At 40.5% G+C, this 19,084-nt stretch overlaps 2 protein-coding genes across 2 annotated transcripts; both read left to right on the forward strand.

Annotated features, from left to right (window-relative positions):
- The first annotated feature begins 9,993 nt into the window (after positions 1-9,993).
- On the forward strand, positions 9,994-11,991 carry LOC125203495 (F-box protein At4g22280-like). Its single transcript, XM_048101847.2, has 3 exons — positions 9,994-10,039; positions 10,098-10,756; positions 11,572-11,991. Exons 1-3 carry the CDS (start codon positions 9,994-9,996, stop codon positions 11,845-11,847), a joined length of 981 nt encoding a protein of 326 aa, XP_047957804.2. The 3' UTR covers positions 11,848-11,991.
- A 696-nt stretch (positions 11,992-12,687) lies between these two features.
- Positions 12,688-13,581, forward strand: LOC125206615 (F-box/LRR-repeat protein At4g14103-like). The gene has a single exon (XM_048105856.1). The coding sequence runs from the start codon at positions 12,688-12,690 to the stop codon at positions 13,579-13,581; it is 894 nt and encodes a 297-aa protein (XP_047961813.1).
- The last annotated feature ends 5,503 nt before the right edge of the window (positions 13,582-19,084 follow it).

Consider the following 19,084-nt stretch of genomic DNA (forward strand, 5'->3'; position numbering starts at 1 on the left):
ATCGAAATTTTCGAAAATTGCAATATGAGATATTGTGTATTTTCTGTCTCCTTTATTCTCCTATTTATATTAAGTTCCTTTTGGGCCCAGACAGGGATCTATGGAAGGCTTTGGATATGGGCTCATCCAATTTACTTTTTACTAATTAAATTGAACCCACAATTTAATATAAGTTATAATTGGAATATTACGAGCAGCCACTACAGAAGTAATATTGAACTCTCCCCATCCAAATCCGAAATTATAAGTAATCCGGGTTTCCGTTTATCTTTCATTTCCCGTGCTTAAGATTAATATGTCCATTAATTAATTAATGTCTGCTATTGACTTAATTAATTAACTTCTTATTAATTCCAAGAGTGGACTTAGCATGAAACACTCATTTATTATTCATAGAGTAATCATACTCCAACTAGCTAGGTTCCGAATAATAAAACTTAGTTTCGCGCTCCTCTTGAGGACATTATCAAACGAGACTCACCTCGTGCACGATTCAATATAATAGCAATCCTAGCACCGCTAGATATCGATCACCACTGCCCAATATATCAGGATAATTGGGCTACGAAAAACCCGCACCATTTGATAAGTCAAAGCAATGCATAATCAATACCGTATGCTCAATGCTAACCTACATTGATTAAGAAATAAATATTTATCAAGACCTCGCCTTTCAGTAGATAGCCCAAGGCAAGTCTTGCTGTTAGATCCGTTCAGTGCTATACCACACCAATGTCATCTTATTTCAGTAAGGCTTAGAAATATACGGACTGACATTGCAACCTTTCTCGATGGGTAGTCTAATTCCATCTAGGTTGTGAAATTCATATTTTTCTTTGTTTAGAACTGACCGTATTACCTTAAAGTGGACGACGCCCACAACCGGTCTACTAAAACAAAGACTTAGACTTTGTTAAGTTAACTTATACATTTAAACATGCATTAACATCCATTAAATGTAAAACATAACAACATTATGACAAAAATAATCTGTTTTATTCATTGGAAAATAAAATAAGAGTTTTACAGTATTCAATCACTCGAAACGTGATTTCTAGTATACAAACTCTAACAATCTCCCACTTATACTCAAAACACTTTCGAGTATACAAAATGTGCTAACGTCTAAATCTCCCACTTATACTGAAAGCGGATTGAGGTCTTGAATTAGTCGAACTCCCATTCCTTCAACATGGCTTTCATACGGCTTTACCGCTAACGCCTTCGTGAAAGGATCTGCCAGGTTGTTTTCTGACTCAATCTTGACCACTTGTATGTCTCCTCTCTGCACTATATCTCGAATGATATGATACTTCCTCTCTATGTGCTTGCTCGCCTTATGAGCCCGTGGTTCCCTCGAATTTGCCACAGCACCAGAGTTATCACAATAAACGGTGATGCGCTTGGGCATATTCGTAACCACACCTAAGTCCAGAAGGAAGTTCTTAAGCCATACAGCCTCCTTTGCAGCCTCCGAAGCGGCTACATACTCGGCTTCCATGGTAGAGTCTGCAATGCATTTCTGCTTTACACTCTTCCAAACTATAGCTCCACCTCCTAAGGTAAACACATATCCGGAAGTTGATTTTCTCGAATCCAGATCAGCCTGAAAGTCTGAATCTGTATATCCTAAAGGACAGAGCTCGGCTGCATTGTAAACTAGAACATAGTCCTTAGTCCGATTAAGGTACTTGAGTATGTTCTTTACGGCAGTCCAATGTCCTTGGCCGGGATTTGATTGATATCTTGCTACCATGCCAACAGCAAAGCAGATATCGGGTCTAGTACAAAGCATAGCATACATGAGACTACCAACTGCCGAGGCATATGGTATTCTTCTCATCTCTGCTATCTCAGATGCTGTCTTAGGACACATCTCTTGAGACAACTGGATGCCATGTCTAAAAGGTAGGAAACCTTTCTTGGCATCTTGCATGCTAAAGCGTCTAAGTACCGTTTCGATGTAAGATTCTTGGGATAAGCACAACATTTTCTTACCTCGGTTCCTAAGAACCTTGATACCGAGAATGTGTCCCGCATCACCCATATCTTTCATCTCGAACTGGCTGGACAACCAAGTTCGCACTGATGACAACATCTTTTTATTGTTTCCAATTAGAAGAATGTCATCTACATACAAAACTAAGAACACAACATTTCCTTTTTCAACCTTCTTATACACGCAGCTTTCATTAGGGCATTTTTCGAATCCAAACTTTTGAACAGTTTGATCGAAACACTGGTTCCATGATCTAGATGCTTGCTTGAGACCATAAATGGCCTTCTTAAGCTTCCAAACCATGTGTTCCTTGCCCTTCACTACATAGCCTTCGGGTTGTTCCATGTAGATGGTCTCCTCAAGACTCCCGTTTAGAAACGCAGTCTTAACGTCCATCTGCCATACTTCCCAATCCATGTAAGCTGCTATAGACAAAAGTATACGGATCGATTTGAGCATGGCCACTGGGGAGAAGGTCTCATCGTAATCGATACCTTCCTTTTGGGTATACCCCTTAGCCACTAGTCTTGCCTTGAAGACTTTAACTCGTCCATCGGGTCCACGTTTACGTTTGTATATCCACTTGCTCCCAATGGCAGTACAGCCTTCGGGTAGGACAGACAAATTGTAGACGTCTTTGTCTAACATAGATTGTAGTTCCGAATCCATTGCTTTCACCCATTCGCAATGATCGACATCAGCCTGCGCCTCTGCAAAATTCCAGGGATCCAGTACATTGCTGTCCGAGGAGTGATCCATACACTCACCCAAACCAATGTATCTATCGGGCTCATGAGAGACCCTCCCACTGCGGCGCGGCACTACAATATCTGGAGTATTAGTTGAAGTTTCTGGAATTGTTGTTACACTTGGTAATTGTTCTTGGTTAATGGAAGTTGAAACTTGAGTTAGCTCTTCTAGAGCAATCTCACTGCTGGACTTATGATTCATTACATAGTCTTCCTCTAAGAATGTGGCATGAGTGCTCACAATCACTTTCTGATCTCTGAGACTATAGAATTCATAAGCTTTCGTTCCTCTAGGGTATCCTATAAACACGCAAACCTCAGTCCTAGATTCCAGCTTAGTTGGATCCTTTTCCAATACATGAGCCGGACACCCCCATACTCTGAGATGTTCTAGATTGGGCTTACGCCCATTCCACAACTCATATGGGGTAGTAGGAACAGATTTAGAAGGTAAGACGTCTAAGAGATAGTTTGCAGAAAGCAAAGCATGACCCCGAAACGAAACAGGTAACCGTGCATAACTCATCATCGATCTGACCATATTTAATAAGGTCCTATTCCTTCTTTCAGCCACGCCATTCTGCTGGGGTGTGCCCGGCGCAGTCGTTTGGGATTCAATCCCAGCTACCGATAAATAGTCCAAAAACTCGGCACTTAGGTATTCGCCTCCGCGATCAGATCGCAGGCATTTGATACTCTTACCATGTTGCGTCTCTACTTTAGCCTTAAACTCCTTGAACTTGTCAAAAGTTTCAGACTTGTAGCGCATCGAATAGATGTATCCGATTTTCGAGTAGTCATCTGTAAAGGTGACGAAATATCGAAAACCGCCCCTTGCCTCGGTTGACATTGGTCCACACACATCAGTATGAATGAGCTCAAGTACTTCTTTGGCCCTATTCCCCTTTGATCTAAAAGATCTCTTAGTCATCTTGCCTTCGAGACAGGACTCACACTTCGAAAACGGTTCCTTCTCAAGACCTTTAATAAGATCTTGATCAACCATCGCATGAATCCTTCTTTCGTTGGCATGACCAAGTCTAAGGTGCCATAAGTACGTTTCATTCATTGAAGTTGAAGGTTCTTTTCTTTTCTTAGAAATTTTCGATGTAGCATTGAGTTCTGATTTACGTTGATTAAATTGTGTAGAAGTGATCGTGTACAGATTGTTTTCCATGATACCGCGACAGATATAAGAACCATCTTTCTTAATAACGCAATTGTCATTAAAAGAAATCGAATATCCATCATAAGACAATTTAGAAACTGAAATTAAATTTCTTCTAAAAGAGGGTATCAACAAAACATTCTTCAAAATCAAAAATCTATCACTAGAAAAACGTAAATAAACGTCTCCCACTGCAACGGCCGCCACTTTCGTAGCGTCGCCCAGCTGGACCTCTATCTCACGATCATGTAGCCGTCTTGTCACCTGCATCAAGTCAGGATCAAAACATATATGATCAGTTGCTCCAGTATCAATAACCCAAGTATGAGTAGATGTCAAAGCCAAACATGACTCGACTACTAGAGCATGGTGCATACCTGTAGCCTTGCCCTTTTTAGGACAATCTGGCTTCCAATGACCTTTCTCTCCACACTTGAAGCATTTTCCAGTTTGCTTCTTGTCACCCCGCTGTTTCTTCTTTCCCTTAGCATTGTTGACTGCTACTTGGTTCGGTGCCTTTTTCTTTCCTCTTCTAGCCTTAGAGCCAGAGGAATTAGGCGCGATACTCATCATAGCTACTTTAGCTTGAACCATAAGGTCCTCCGCCGACTGAAGTTCAGTCAGCAACTCTGCTAAAGTATAATTCCGTTTGTTCATCTCAAAGTTGAGCTTGAACTGCTGGAAGCTAGGGGGAAGACTCTGAAGGATTATAGTAACCTGGGACTCGGGATCGATCGTCCCTCCCAATACCTCAATCTGGTTGAGGTGACTCATCATCTCGAGGACGTGTTGCCTCACAGACGAGCCTTCCTTCATAGACTTCGTCATGATACTCCGAAAGGCTTGAGACTTAGCCGTTCGATTCTGAGTACCAAAAAGATTTGCGAGATTTGTCATGATCTCGGCGGCAGTTTCCATGGCAGAATGCTGATGCTTGAGTACTGATGACATAGAAGCCAACATGTAGCACTTAGCCATCTCATTCGCCTTATGCCACCGTCTATGCGCATCTCGCAATGCTTGGCTGGCACTAGCAGCCGGGACAGCTGGGCGTGGAGTAGTGAGTACGAACTTGTACTCTTCTGCTGTGAGAACGATATCCAAGTTTTGTTTCCATTCGATGTAATTTTGGCCTTCGAGTTTGTTTTCTTTGAGAATGGCAGAAAGAGGATTAAAAGACATCTTGACGAATTTTATTGCACTGCAAACAGAAGATTTTACTATTTGTCATAAACTTATGTAAGGAAATTGAGTAGATTAACCATAAAACTTTTCAAAATCTTACAACAGCAAAATTAATAAATTGTATCCTCCTCAGGAGGTTAATACGCATTAAAATTTCGACAATTTACTGGTCACAACACCGACATATCAATAGCTTCCTCCTCTGGAGGTTGACATGTCAAATGCTTCCTAAGCACGACCACCTGGTTTAGCATTACAGTATTTTATTTCTACAACACACTCCCATAACAATGTTCATGTGTTGATAACAAAATCAAGCTATCTCATAAATTCCGATTGAACCCTGAAACTCGCAATTCCTTAGGATTATTGTCCCTACTCTGTAGGTGGCGATAATATTAGGAATCACTTTCTAGTTCACTCTATTCATTATTTGAGAAGTCCGCCCTTATGAACTTACTGTTTTCGTAGGATTATTGTCCCTACTCTGTAGGTGGCGATAATATTAGAAAATCAGCTTCACAAAATTTGGCAGTCCAACCGATGGAGACCATATATAAACCATTAGTTCATAATTATCGCTTAGATATTTGGGTTATGGTTTTAATTAATTATCCTTTAGCCTTAAGGCAGATTAAGACTAATTAAATTCTGTTGGTATTTAATTTACTGGATAATTAAATCTTTTATAATCTTTAATATCTTAATATAGAAACTATTAATCTAGAATTTAATTCTCATTCATGTCTTACTATAAGATATATCTAAAATAAAATACATTATTTATAATCTTAATTAGACATGAAAAATCAAATTCATATAATTTCCAAGTTCAAGATTAGGAAGAATATCAATTATATTATTTAATGTATTCTTATATATATCATATCTTATAATAGATTCTAGATATATATTATAATTAGGAAACTATTAAATTATTCTTATCTATATCATCTAGGATATAAAATATTCATAGATATAGAAAATAATCCAAATATTCCTAAAATCTAGGGAAATCTTCCCAAAATGTTTTATTTCATTAAATAATATTATTTTTAATGATATCTATTAATTAAACAATTAAATAATCATTAAAATAATCTTTCGTCAATTTCTAGAGATTCGAGGTTGGCACGAATCTACACAACGAAGATACGAAGATATCCCCGGAGATTCTCGCCGGGACGGCGTGTTCGCCCCCCGACGACCGCCGGAAAACCCGCGCCTTACGGCGCGCTCTTCCTTCTCCCTTCTTCCTCCCGGCGGACAACCGCCGAGATTTCACCCTCCGTCGTCGTCGAGCCAGAAGGCGCAGCCAGAGCCACGACCTCCCGGCGATCTCCCACTGCCCGACGAGCTCGCGCGCACCAGCAGCCGGCGGCTGCTCTCGGTTGCGCCTCGCTAGGGCTGGGTCGGCTAGGGTTTCGGTATTAGGGTTAGGGTTAGGGTTTTGCGAAGAAGACCGGCGCCTCGGTGGTTCTCGGACGAGCCACCGTGCCAGGCTTCCTCCGTCCGACGCGTCTGGTGCCGCCTGGGCTCGCGGTCTCGATCGGCGGCGCGCGCGAGCCCCTGCTCGCATGCGCGTCGCCGCGTGATCGCACGTCCTCGGCTCCTGTCGCGTTGCATCGCGTTTGATCGGGGCCGGCTAGGGTTTGGCGGGCTTGGCCGGTGGCGCGCGCGAGCCCTTGCTCGCCGGCGCGTCGCCCCATGCCCGTCGCCCTCGGCTCCCACTCGATTGGCAACCCTCTTCGATCGATCATAGCGCAATTCGTCCCGGCGCAAGCGCCGACGAATCGCACATCTAGTTCGTTCGAATAATTCAAGTTCTATGATTCGAATGTTCTTGAGTTCAACATGCATAAACATAAAAAATAAAAACACAAGAACATGCTTCGTAATCAATCAAGACATGCATACATGAATTTCGCGAAATTTAAATCCAAATAATCAGAGCCAAAACCTGGCTCTGATACCAATTGTTGGTGCACGCAGCGGAAGAGCATGTAAATAAATCACATAATAATCAGATCTATTTAGCAGATTATTTAGACAAAATCTATTCGCGTAATTATCACATGTATCATGCTCATAACTTGAATTAATCATGCTTTAAGAATATTGAAAACCTAAAACATGCTTTTCTACGGAGTAGAATAATACCTAATTAATTCTCCAAAGAATTGAAGATGGCTAGCGACTTCTCCACGTGTAGCTTTAAGTACTAGACCACAAATCTTCTCTCTGGTTCCCGAACTGTACTCTAATATCAGTGTGGGCTGATCTTACTAGAATACTAGGACTTAAATAAAGAAGACAGAAGAAATCCTTTTTGGAATAGGACTCAAATTCGAAATCTCCTACAGCTGAGAGAGATCGAAATTTTCGAAAATTGCAATATGAGATATTGTGTATTTTCTGTCTCCTTTATTCTCCTATTTATATTAAGTTCCTTTTGGGCCCAGACAGGGATCTATGGAAGGCTTTGGATATGGGCTCATCCAATTTACTTTTTACTAATTAAATTGAACCCACAATTTAATATAAGTTATAATTGGAATATTACGAGCAGCCACTACAGAAGTAATATTGAACTCTCCCCATCCAAATCCGAAATTATAAGTAATCCGGGTTTCCGTTTATCTTTCATTTCCCGTGCTTAAGATTAATATGTCCATTAATTAATTAATGTCTGCTATTGACTTAATTAATTAACTTCTTATTAATTCCAAGAGTGGACTTAGCATGAAACACTCATTTATTATTCATAGAGTAATCATACTCCAACTAGCTAGGTTCCGAATAATAAAACTTAGTTTCGCGCTCCTCTTGAGGACATTATCAAACGAGACTCACCTCGTGCACGATTCAATATAATAGCAATCCTAGCACCGCTAGATATCGATCACCACTGCCCAATATATCAGGATAATTGGGCTACGAAAAACCCGCACCATTTGATAAGTCAAAGCAATGCATAATCAATACCGTATGCTCAATGCTAACCTACATTGATTAAGAAATAAATATTTATCAAGACCTCGCCTTTCAGTAGATAGCCCAAGGCAAGTCTTGCTGTTAGATCCGTTCAGTGCTATACCACACCAATGTCATCTTATTTCAGTAAGGCTTAGAAATATACGGACTGACATTGCAACCTTTCTCGATGGGTAGTCTAATTCCATCTAGGTTGTGAAATTCATATTTTTCTTTGTTTAGAACTGACCGTATTACCTTAAAGTGGACGACGCCCACAACCGGTCTACTAAAACAAAGACTTAGACTTTGTTAAGTTAACTTATACATTTAAACATGCATTAACATCCATTAAATGTAAAACATAACAACATTATGACAAAAATAATCTGTTTTATTCATTGGAAAATAAAATAAGAGTTTTACAGTATTCAATCACTCGAAACGTGATTTCTAGTATACAAACTCTAACAGGTCGAGCACCACGGCCCTTAGCATGTCTTCGAGAGTCTGAATCGTCCTTTCAGATTGTCCGTCGGACTGTGGGTGGAATGTCGTGCTAAAGTTTAATCGGGTAGTTCGCGTTGTAGGCTAATCCAGAATTTCGAGGTGAACTTCGGGTCACAATCGGACGTAATCGTCACTGGGACTCCATGTAATTGCACGATTTCTTGTATGTAGATCCTAGCTAACTTATCTGATCGGGGCGGCTTGTAGCGCAGAGATGATAGCGGTTCGCCGGTTCATCGAGATTCCGTGGTATACGATGGGTTCTTTTCCCGGGGCTTCTAGGGATATCTACCTCTCCTTACAACGAATCGTCGCGAAGTTCGCGGTTAACCAGTCCATTCCTAAGATTACGTCGACATCTCTCATCGCCATAACTCGCAGGTCGTAAGAAACTATCTTAAGTTCTCCTAGTACGATTTCTATGTTCAAGCAAAATCGGGAAATCTCTGCTATCCCTCCTACTGGTGAGGACACCATCATCCTATGTTCAGATTTTCTAACAGGAAAGCTCAAGGTATGCACACACAACTCAGATATGAACGAATACGATGCGCCCGTGTCAAACAAAACAACAATAGGAGTATCGAAGATTTCGCTTATACCTGCCAAACTTCCACTCTCGTGATTTCCTTGCTCAATCCTGGGCTGCTTCTGACTCATGGCGTACACTCTAGCTTGGGCAGGCGGCCTTGGACGAAAAGGTTGTTGTTGCCGCTGCGGTTGATCCCGGTTCGCTCCCGATCCCGCTGGTGGCGATCTCGGCGGTTGTCGAAATCCCTGATGGTGTGGCCTTCCCCCGTTTCCCACGTTCCTACTCGGACACTCCCTAGACACGTGACCATTTCTCCCACAGCTAAAACACCTAATCGGATTCGGTGCCCTACATTCCCCGAAATGATACTTAGCGCATACGTTGCATTGGGGTGGTCTTGAACGAGGTCTGCCCTCCTCCGTACGGCGGTCGGCTTTGGGTGGGACGGTATCGCTTGTTATCGTAGTGGGTCCTACTTTCGTCCCATCTCCTCTTATCGTGGTTAGGGCATGGCGGGGGTAGTGCTAGCGTAGTGTTTCCCGTGCTTCTCTCTTTGGGCATCGCTGCCTCAACATCCAGTGCGAGGGCTAGCGCCTCTGCGTACGTAAGGGTCCCACGGACTGCCAATGCCATCCTAATTTCGTGCCTTAGGCCCTCACGAAACTTATCGGCCAGCTTCTCGTCAGTATCCGTCTGTTCCGGCGCATAACGGGTCATGTCACAAAGCGCGCGGTCGTATTCGGTCACGGACAGACGTCCCTGAGTGAGGTTGTGGAACTCGGCTGCCTTTACCTTGCGGTAGCTCTTAGGTATGTACTTGTCGTACACCTCGGTCTTGAAGTCTTCCCACGTCATCTCGTCCACACGATCCTGGGGCATGGTCTTCAGCTTGGTGTCCCACCAAAAGTCGGCGGACCCGGTCAGTTGATGCGTCACGCAGATCATCTTCTCCGCATCGTTGCACACTAAGGTTCTGTTCAGCTTTATTCGACACACATCTCCTTATCCACGCCGACCAATCATTCATCGAAAAATGCATCCTCTACGCCGTCAATCACCGCGTCGAATCCCTCCGCCTCCACGCCCGCTGCCGCCCGGATATCACCCTCCCGGCTGCCTTCTTCGCCTCCACAACGCTCCGGGAACTCGAGCTCCGCCAGCTCGGCCGCGTGATCTGTTCACCGGAGAAGCTCTCACTACCTTATTTGAAAACCCTTTTTCTTGATGGGTGTTGGTTTGGCCATGGTGATTATTATGATCCGCCGCTGAAGGAGCCGTTTTCGGGCTTCCCGGAGCTGGAGAAGCTTACTCTGCGGCGGTGTTTGTTTTATGAGCTTGTTGTGAAGGCTCCCAAGCTTAGGTTTCTTGAGATTGTTGATGAGAGTTCGTATGCTTATGGAATGGAGGAGATTTCAGCTCCGTTGCTTACCTCGTTTAGGTACGAGGCTAAATTGCCTTTCCATTGTTCTAAGGTTGATCTACCAATGTTGGAGGAGGTCTATTTGGACATTAATTACAAACAACAACCCGATAACATATACAATTATGTTAATCCTACAACGATGACTCTGAGATGTGTTAGGATGTTTCAGCTACTTGGAAATGCTAAGATTGTAGCATTGACTTTGGACACAGTCAAGGTAACTCTATCTCTCCCCCCTCTAATAATCTAACTACTCCCTTCGTCCCTTATTAATTGTCCACTTTTGTTATTTCTGCTTGTCTCCTATTAATTTTTCTCTTTTACTTTTTTACCATAAATGGTAAGTAGATCTCATATTCCACTAACTCATTTTACGCACATTTTATTATAAAACCAATACTCCCTTCGTCCAAAAAAATAGAGCAATTGGTGTATGGCATAGGTTTTAATGTAGAATTGGTAAAGTAAGAAAGAAAGAAAAAAGTAAGAGAGAAGGAGAAAAAGTAAGTGAGAAATAGTGTTAATGGAATGATGTGTAGGGTTATTATTTTTCATAAATGAATGTGCTCTATTTTTTGTGGACGGCCAAAAATGGTAAATGTGCTCTATTTTTTGTGGACGGAGGGAGTATATAATAGCATGACTCATATTCCACTAACTTTTTGAACCCATGGAGAAAATGTATACTAGTAGAATGTACTATACCAACTATATATAATTACTAGATTTACAATGTAATGTACTCAATTTATGTAGGCTCACATTAGAGAGAAGTGAAAATTTTATTTTCTTGAGTACTTCCTTCGTTTCATAACAGGAGTCACGTTTGGTATAAACATATGTTTTAAGAAATATAAAGAATAGTGCATTGAAATAATATGTAAGACATATTTACCATTTATGGTAAAAGTAAAATTTGACTCTTATTGTGGGACGGAGGGGGTACTAACTATAAGAAGGAGACGAATTTGAACGACACCTTCTCGCATGTTGCTTACCTTTAATTTGCTTGTTTTTTTTTTGGAAATTAAGGTTCTTGAAAAGTATCGTGGTCTGATCGAGGAAAGTCCATGTCCATTTCCCTACCTGAAATGTCTGAAAGTGATGAAAGGACGTCGAGAAATTACGACGGTGCTAAGAAGGGTGATGAACTACTTGACAGAGGGGACTTTGTATTTTTATTCATGGGTGATGGAGTTACCTCAAGATGTGACTGTGGTTGAAAAGAATTCAGATGATTTGTTTGAAGACGAAAGTGATGGACAACAACTCGAACTACTCTTTGGAATAGAAGATGAAATTATATGATTGTCTCAACATGATCTATTGCAAAAGTTTGGAATGTTGCAAGAGCTTCTTGCGCCCTTTTTGGACAATCCAAGTTGTAAACATGACATCATGCATGAATGTCAAGAATGTTTTTGCAATATATATTGATGATCGCTTTTCTCATTTGAGTTTGTAGTGTAGAAGTGCTGATCGGCTTCTTCATGGTCAAAATTTTGTCAGGAAGAATTGTCTCAACCTATCGATTTCCTTTTATACTCCATTTGTTCCATACTACTCGTACTTTTCACTTTGACAGCGTAAATTTGAACGTGAGTAATTCGTGTAATTAAATTAAAATTTTAAGTGTAATAAGACAACCCTTAATAAGGGATACACTAACTAACTCTAATATCTTAATTAAATACCATAATTTTTTATTTAAAATAGAAATAGTGTAGATAGTTTGAGACAGTCCCAAAATGAAATGTGCAAGTAGCATAGGACAGAGGGAATATTAATTTGTCTCTTCTTTCATCTCTACATTAATTTATTTTTCATACTATTATAAGTATTACTTCTTCTGTTCCAAGGAAGATGACTCCTTCATTTGGTGATACAAGATAAAAATACAATTTATTTTATATGTTAAGTGGAGAGAAGAGAATGAATAAAGTAGAAATAAAGACATTAACACCAAAAAGGCACTTCAATGAAATGGAGAAAATCTTACAAATTATAATAATCTTATTGGATTAATTGTATTTCATTTATATAATTGTATCCCACAAATTATAATACTATGTTATGAAATTTGGTTAACAATCAATAAATAAAAAATATATGGAGTATTGTTTTTTTTTTAAATTATGTCTTGTAAATATGGAGGAAGACATAATCAGCCAACTCCCTGATGAAATTCTTCAACACATTCTCTCCTTTATCGACACAACTCAAGCCATTAAAACCTCAATTCTTTCCAAGAGATGGAAACACCTGTGGCGTTCCCTCCTCAATATCCGCTTGCACCTCCACGGCGACGTCTCCTACTACCGCTTCGTCTACCACTTCCTCTCCCACCGCGACGCCACAGCCCCCGTCCACAGCCTCCACTTCTCAATCGACGACAAATCCCATCTCACACTCGTGGAGGAATACGTGCTCTACGCCATCAATCATGGCGTTCAATCCCTCCGCCTCCACGCGCCCATCGACCTAATCCTAACCCTTCCCGCCGCGCTTTTCACCTCCACCACACTGCGGGAGCTCGAGATCAGGCGGAAATACACCACTCTTGACGTACTACAACGCTTCTCCTTACCAAATTTGAAAACCTTTTATCTCGGAACGCATTTGTTCTTCAATGATGATCACGGGAGGGAGCCGTTTGCCGGCCTCATGGAGCTCGAGAAGCTCTCTCTGCGCGGCTTTCCGATGGCTGGCATTGTTTTAAAGGCTCCCAAGATGAGAGTTCTTGAAATCTTCGAATCTGATCAAATCCAAGAGATATCTGCTCCGTTGCTCATCTCGTTTCGATACGAGGGCTATTTGCCTTTGGAATGTTCTAGAATGAATCTCCCAATATTGGAGAAAATCTATTTAGACATTCATGGACTTACTTCCAATCCGGAATGGTTGCATCTGAATTGTGTTAGGTTGCTTCACCAACTTGGAAATGCTACCACTGTTTCACTCACTTTGGACACTCTCAAGGTATCTCTCTCTTCAATTCTATATCTGTTTCTAATTTCTATTGCTTACATGTATGCATGGTAATTGTTGTTTGAAACTGCAAGCTTCTCGAACCACCGCAACGTGATTTACTTGAGCGCTTCCCAACGTCAAAATGCTTCAAGGTGATAAAAGGGGGTCAAGTCAAAATTAACACTGGGAAATTTGAATTTTGAGTCAACGATGGTGGACTTTCCTAATGGTGTGACTGTAGTTTAACATAATTCTGACGACCAAATATATTTGGCATCTTTGAAGAACGGCCTACCCTCATATTGTTCTTGTAATTATAATTGTTTTATCAATTAATTTTACTCTTCAATTGGATAGCCATGCAATTTAACATACTTTCAACTCACATTGATAAAAATATAAAATTTAATACCGAATTTATAAAGTATGAAAAAATGAGATCCACATTGTAATGTGCAGTAAAAAAGAATTCGAAAAAATAGAAAGTGATTAATTTTGGGGTATAGTGTCAAATGGCAAAAGAAATTTAAATTTTGACAGTTTTTTTTTCTAGGTAAATAAAATATGTTTGAATATTCTTTTAAAAAAATTCAACGATAGACGTAAAGTATCTTGATTTCTATAATTGTATAAATAAATTCATATATTATTATTCAAGAAATTTCTCAGAGCAAATGATCTTAATAGGATAACTAAATATATTTTTGAGAAATTATTTCTTGCATTCTATAAAAAGAAATTAATCCTATTTTCAGGAGTAAAATTATAAACATCAATGCTTACATGGCATAACAAGCATTTTCACTTCAAATCTGAGCAACTTAAAACTTAAAGGCGTGTTTGCATATCATTTCGACGCCAATAGTCAACGCGATTTCTCCAAATTAAACTACTCGATTGATTGATTTGTACTCAGCGCTTTATTTGCACCCCTATACTGATAGAATTCTGCAAATTCTGCAAATCAATTCAATTGCACCCTGTACTGATAGAATTGGTAACTGAAGCTGAAGATGTATTTTTTCGAGAAAATTCTTTTTTTGTTTTAGGGCACTTTAAACATTCCATAAAAGAGTTAGTTTTTTTTAATTCCCACAAAGGGAGTGACGCATGACAGACATGCGTTTTTGTTAATGAAACGCAAGACCAACATGCGTTTTTAATTCTACCCTTGTACTTCTGCACGATAGTTTTCCTCACGTGAATCAAACAATATTTGTGGTGATATTTTGGTTCCTATTGCCATTCACGAGAACTCATGGCCTTTAAGATTCCTTTATGTCTATCAGATATGATGCACACTTTTCTATGGTATTTTACCACATGAATTCTAACAAGATTCATAAACAACTCCCAGCCGTTGTTAGTTTCTTCATCAACAATAGCTATGCAATAAGCAAACAATTCTGGTTAGATCAAAGCCGCAAACAACAAGCAACTTACCTCTAAGTCGTCCTCGTAGCTGAAAAGCATGTATAGCAAGCCCTAATGCCCAAAAAACATAGCAGAACACTTTGTTAGATCCATGACTCAATAGCTCGTTGTACTTTGTTACAGACGTACTCCGTAACGAGGCCGGTTAACTAACTTCTCAGAGTGATAAGGTGATCAACCTTCGACATGCTCGAAGGACAGCTCACGATTTGTTGTTTCACGGACATTCTCCGATGGGCAGCAAATAAGGAACGAAAATTATACTTGTTGCTCAAGACAAGTTTAGGGAAAATAATATATTCATTGATTCATTAAAATAATAACAAGCTCTCCTATTTATAATACTATCAATGACGGACTCAGGAATTGAAACCCGTGGGGACGAACACAATAGGATATAATAATAAATAATTATTTTAAAAATGTTTGAAATAAATCTTTTTGATTTTATTACTTAAATCTTTGTTTTTTAAGTTAGATTTAAATATTTATAAAATTTTAAAAAATAAATAAAATAAAAATGTAATGAAAATTATCATTAATAAAATAACATTATAGATATAATTACTTTTAATTATCTATAACTATTTAAACTTTATCACATTAAGAGATAAACTTACATTATAGATAAACTTTTAATAAAATTATCTATAACTATTTAAACTTCTTCTCCATCTATTCTTCCCACTGGCGCTGCCGCTAAGGCCTCCCTCTTCCTCTCAATCTCTCTTATCTATTCTTTCAAGTGTTATACTCTACGACTCTACCCGTTTTATTTCCGGCAAAGGGTGAAGAATTGCGGTGGATATCTGTAGCTTGACGTCAAGACGGAGCTCCTGGGTCGAAGGTGGAGTTGCGCCGGGTCTAGGAGGTCCATCAATGGAGTTTCCGGCAGCTCTCGGCGGACGACGGTGGGGTCGGTCAACCCCACTCGACCCCACCTGGGTCCGTCATTGAATACTATAATACTAATACCCTAACTTATGCAACAAGAAACAAATATCTAACAAATATGGGAATGATACGGTGAATCAAAATATAACTAAATAATTGGGAGATCCTATGATATATGATTCGTATCAACTCCCCCACGGTTGAAATCCACCTTGTCCTCAAGGTGGGAACCACGAAGCAACAAAGAAAGTTGAAAGCATAAGCTTCGGCGAGGCATCTACTCCTGTATCAAACACACACCGAATAGCTGAACGTATCCCTCGATATTCTTTCACGGAATGATTGCTTACCAAGCAGGTGTCCCACTCGTTGTGTGTATGTCCCCACATCAAACACTTCCTTGTCGACATCCGGCAATAATGCAGCAGCGGGCAGTGGCGCTGTTGAGAGGATGTTATTCACATTGGAGCTGCACGACCAATATATTTCTTTAGAAGCTGAAACTTGGTGGTCTACAGGACTTACAGCTCTATCCTCCTCAACTCCATGCTTTTCACCAAGCAAGGCAATAGACGAAATCGATACACCAGTCGCATCCGAATTAGAAGCATCATCGCTACTTCCACTTCTATCTCTGATTTAGAGTCCATTAAAAGCATACTGCCCAAGTTTTCACAATGCTCCTCTTCCACCGTCCTGCGCTTAGAATAACAGTCAAAATCTCTTGTAACCTCGCATGAATACCCAATCGGCGCAACGAAACTCAATGAAGAAGAATTATCTTCGTCTCGGTCTCTCAATTCATGTGCATATCCACACACATAACTATCCAAACACTCGTCAGGTTTTGGTGAATGTGTATGAGTAATGACTTCTCCAAGTCATCTTTTCTCATCTGCTGCATTCTGACGGAATGCAGTTGTGGTGGCTGAGGCAGGGGTTGGAAAATACAGTCTGTGGGCTCCATACGCGCTGGTGGTTCACGTGGCTAGTATTCGGCATCAGGATTTTGCAGCGCCGCGTCTGAACGCGTGCAGTTGTACGGCGAATGCTCAAAGACCGGTGTTGGGTTTGATTGATGTTGAGGCCGAGAATCACCAAACCGATTGAGGGGCTCCATATGTGCAGCAACGGGTTGGTGTTGCTGCCTATAGGCGTGTGTCTGCTGCTGCTTCCCGTAGGTATGCCGAAGCCGCTGTGCGGGCCAATAACTTGGGGGTGAGTGTTGTGGTGGCGGCCAGCCGGGAGGCTGTTCGTGGCAGGGGCGAAAACGAGTAGGTTGCTGATAGGGATCAGTGTCATAGTTGGACGAGTGACGTCGATGCGCTGCTTTTGATGCCTTCAATTTTGTCACACGTCGATCGATTGCTTCCCGACTTGATTCCAACCTGGAGATAGCGGCATCCAATTGATCGAACATTTGTTCATAACGCCCCAATCCGGTGTAGTTGGGTGACATGGTGACGTTGAATGGCGGCAGTGAAGCACGACAGTGGGAGGTGATCGGTGGTACTTTATTTTTGGTGAAGAAGGTATTTTTTTTTACAGAACATGGAGGGTGAGATGCGGCGGTGATGGTGGTGCTGCGGAGGGTGAAACATTTTTTTTTTTGATATAGATGAACGAAGATAGAGGATGAGTACGGAATAAAAGCACCGGTTGTTACAGACGTACTCCATAATGAGGCCGGTTAACTAACTTCTCAGAATGGTAAGGTGATCGAGCCTTCAACGTGCTCGAAGGAAAGCTCACGATTTGCTGTTTCACGGACGTTCTCCGATGGGCAACAAATAAGGAACGAAAATTATACTTGTTGCTCAAGACAAGTTTAGGGAAAATAATATATTCATTGATTTATTAAAATGATAACAAGCTCTCCTATTTATACTACTATAATACTAATACCCTAACTTATGCAACAATAAACAAATATCTAACAAATATGGGAAAGATATGGTGAATCAAAATATAACTAAATAATTGAGAGATCCTATGATAAATGATTCGTATCATACTTCCAATCAACAATTGTGCCCAGATTTTGTGACTGCAGTTCAGCCATGTAGCTTGACAACTGTCTAAATGACTCCTTCCCTCCACCAAATACAATCTCTATAGCCTTCCTCCGTGCATACCATGCCTTCTTGTAAGTGATCGTCACATCAAATCTCTCTGCAACAAATTTTCTTATAGAGGAGGACTTGAATTCAGCATCTTCTTCCAATTGATGTAGAATCATCACAACAATCATAGACGATGAAAGGTTAGTATGACCTCTGTCATTACGGTGGCCTTCACAACTATATCGTCCCACCCACTTCCTAATTTCCCACATATGATCATCATGCTTCCTTTGGGTAACTGAAACCTCCTAAGTACATTTATTTGCTCGTTCGGCTTCGGTGAGATTCTCTTCATCACTAGTGTCTACATCTATTCCGAACGGCTTTTTGCATACGGTATGCCACCTTCTTAGCTTGCTCTCAACGACCTTGAAATATCGATGACGCCTCACATGCCACAAAGTTACCGCAGTCTTCATATGCAACTTGCTTTGAAATTTCATTCCCAATAAAATCCGAGTCGGTTTTTTCTCATTCCAATTCCTATTGTCTTCTTCAATTTTACCACCTCCACGTGGTAAGTTACGAAAAAATGGTAACCCGGTATGGTCGTACTTTGGAAGTGGTTGTTCACCTCGCACGACAGGTTTATATATTATCTCATCATCAGATAAAACATCACCACCAACAGATTCTTCGCTAAAACTGTCTTCTGACGATGGAGATGAAATATCAGGATGGTGACTGTCAGGAATATCATTAGCATATGCCACATCTACTTGATTATTCATTCCAACATCAACAACTTCTGAAACATTTGCTTGCTCAGTAATACCACAATCAACACTCACATGTTCAACTCGCGCGGATGAAATACCACAATCAACTACACTATAATCAACTGTAGGTTGCCTTTCTAAAATTCTGATGGATGCATACTCAACAATTAATTCAATATGACCAGTAGAATTTTGAGCTTCCTAAAACATATACATCACACTTTGATTCATTGTGAATTCCAGTACATATATAATTGTGCCCTATAATATGCTTCCATGATAATTCAATCGTGTGTTGATTCACATCAATTTTTATTGTAGCACATATCCTTGCAAGTAATTCGGAATATGAAACAAATGAATCAAATACAATACCATCTTTCGCACAATGTGGATCATAACCAG

The sequence above is a fragment of the Salvia hispanica genome, chromosome 6, assembly GCF_029641045.1.
Source record: "Salvia hispanica isolate PSC_SH4W2 chromosome 6, Shi_PSC_v1, whole genome shotgun sequence".
NCBI classification, from domain to species: Eukaryota; Viridiplantae; Streptophyta; class Magnoliopsida; order Lamiales; family Lamiaceae; genus Salvia; species Salvia hispanica.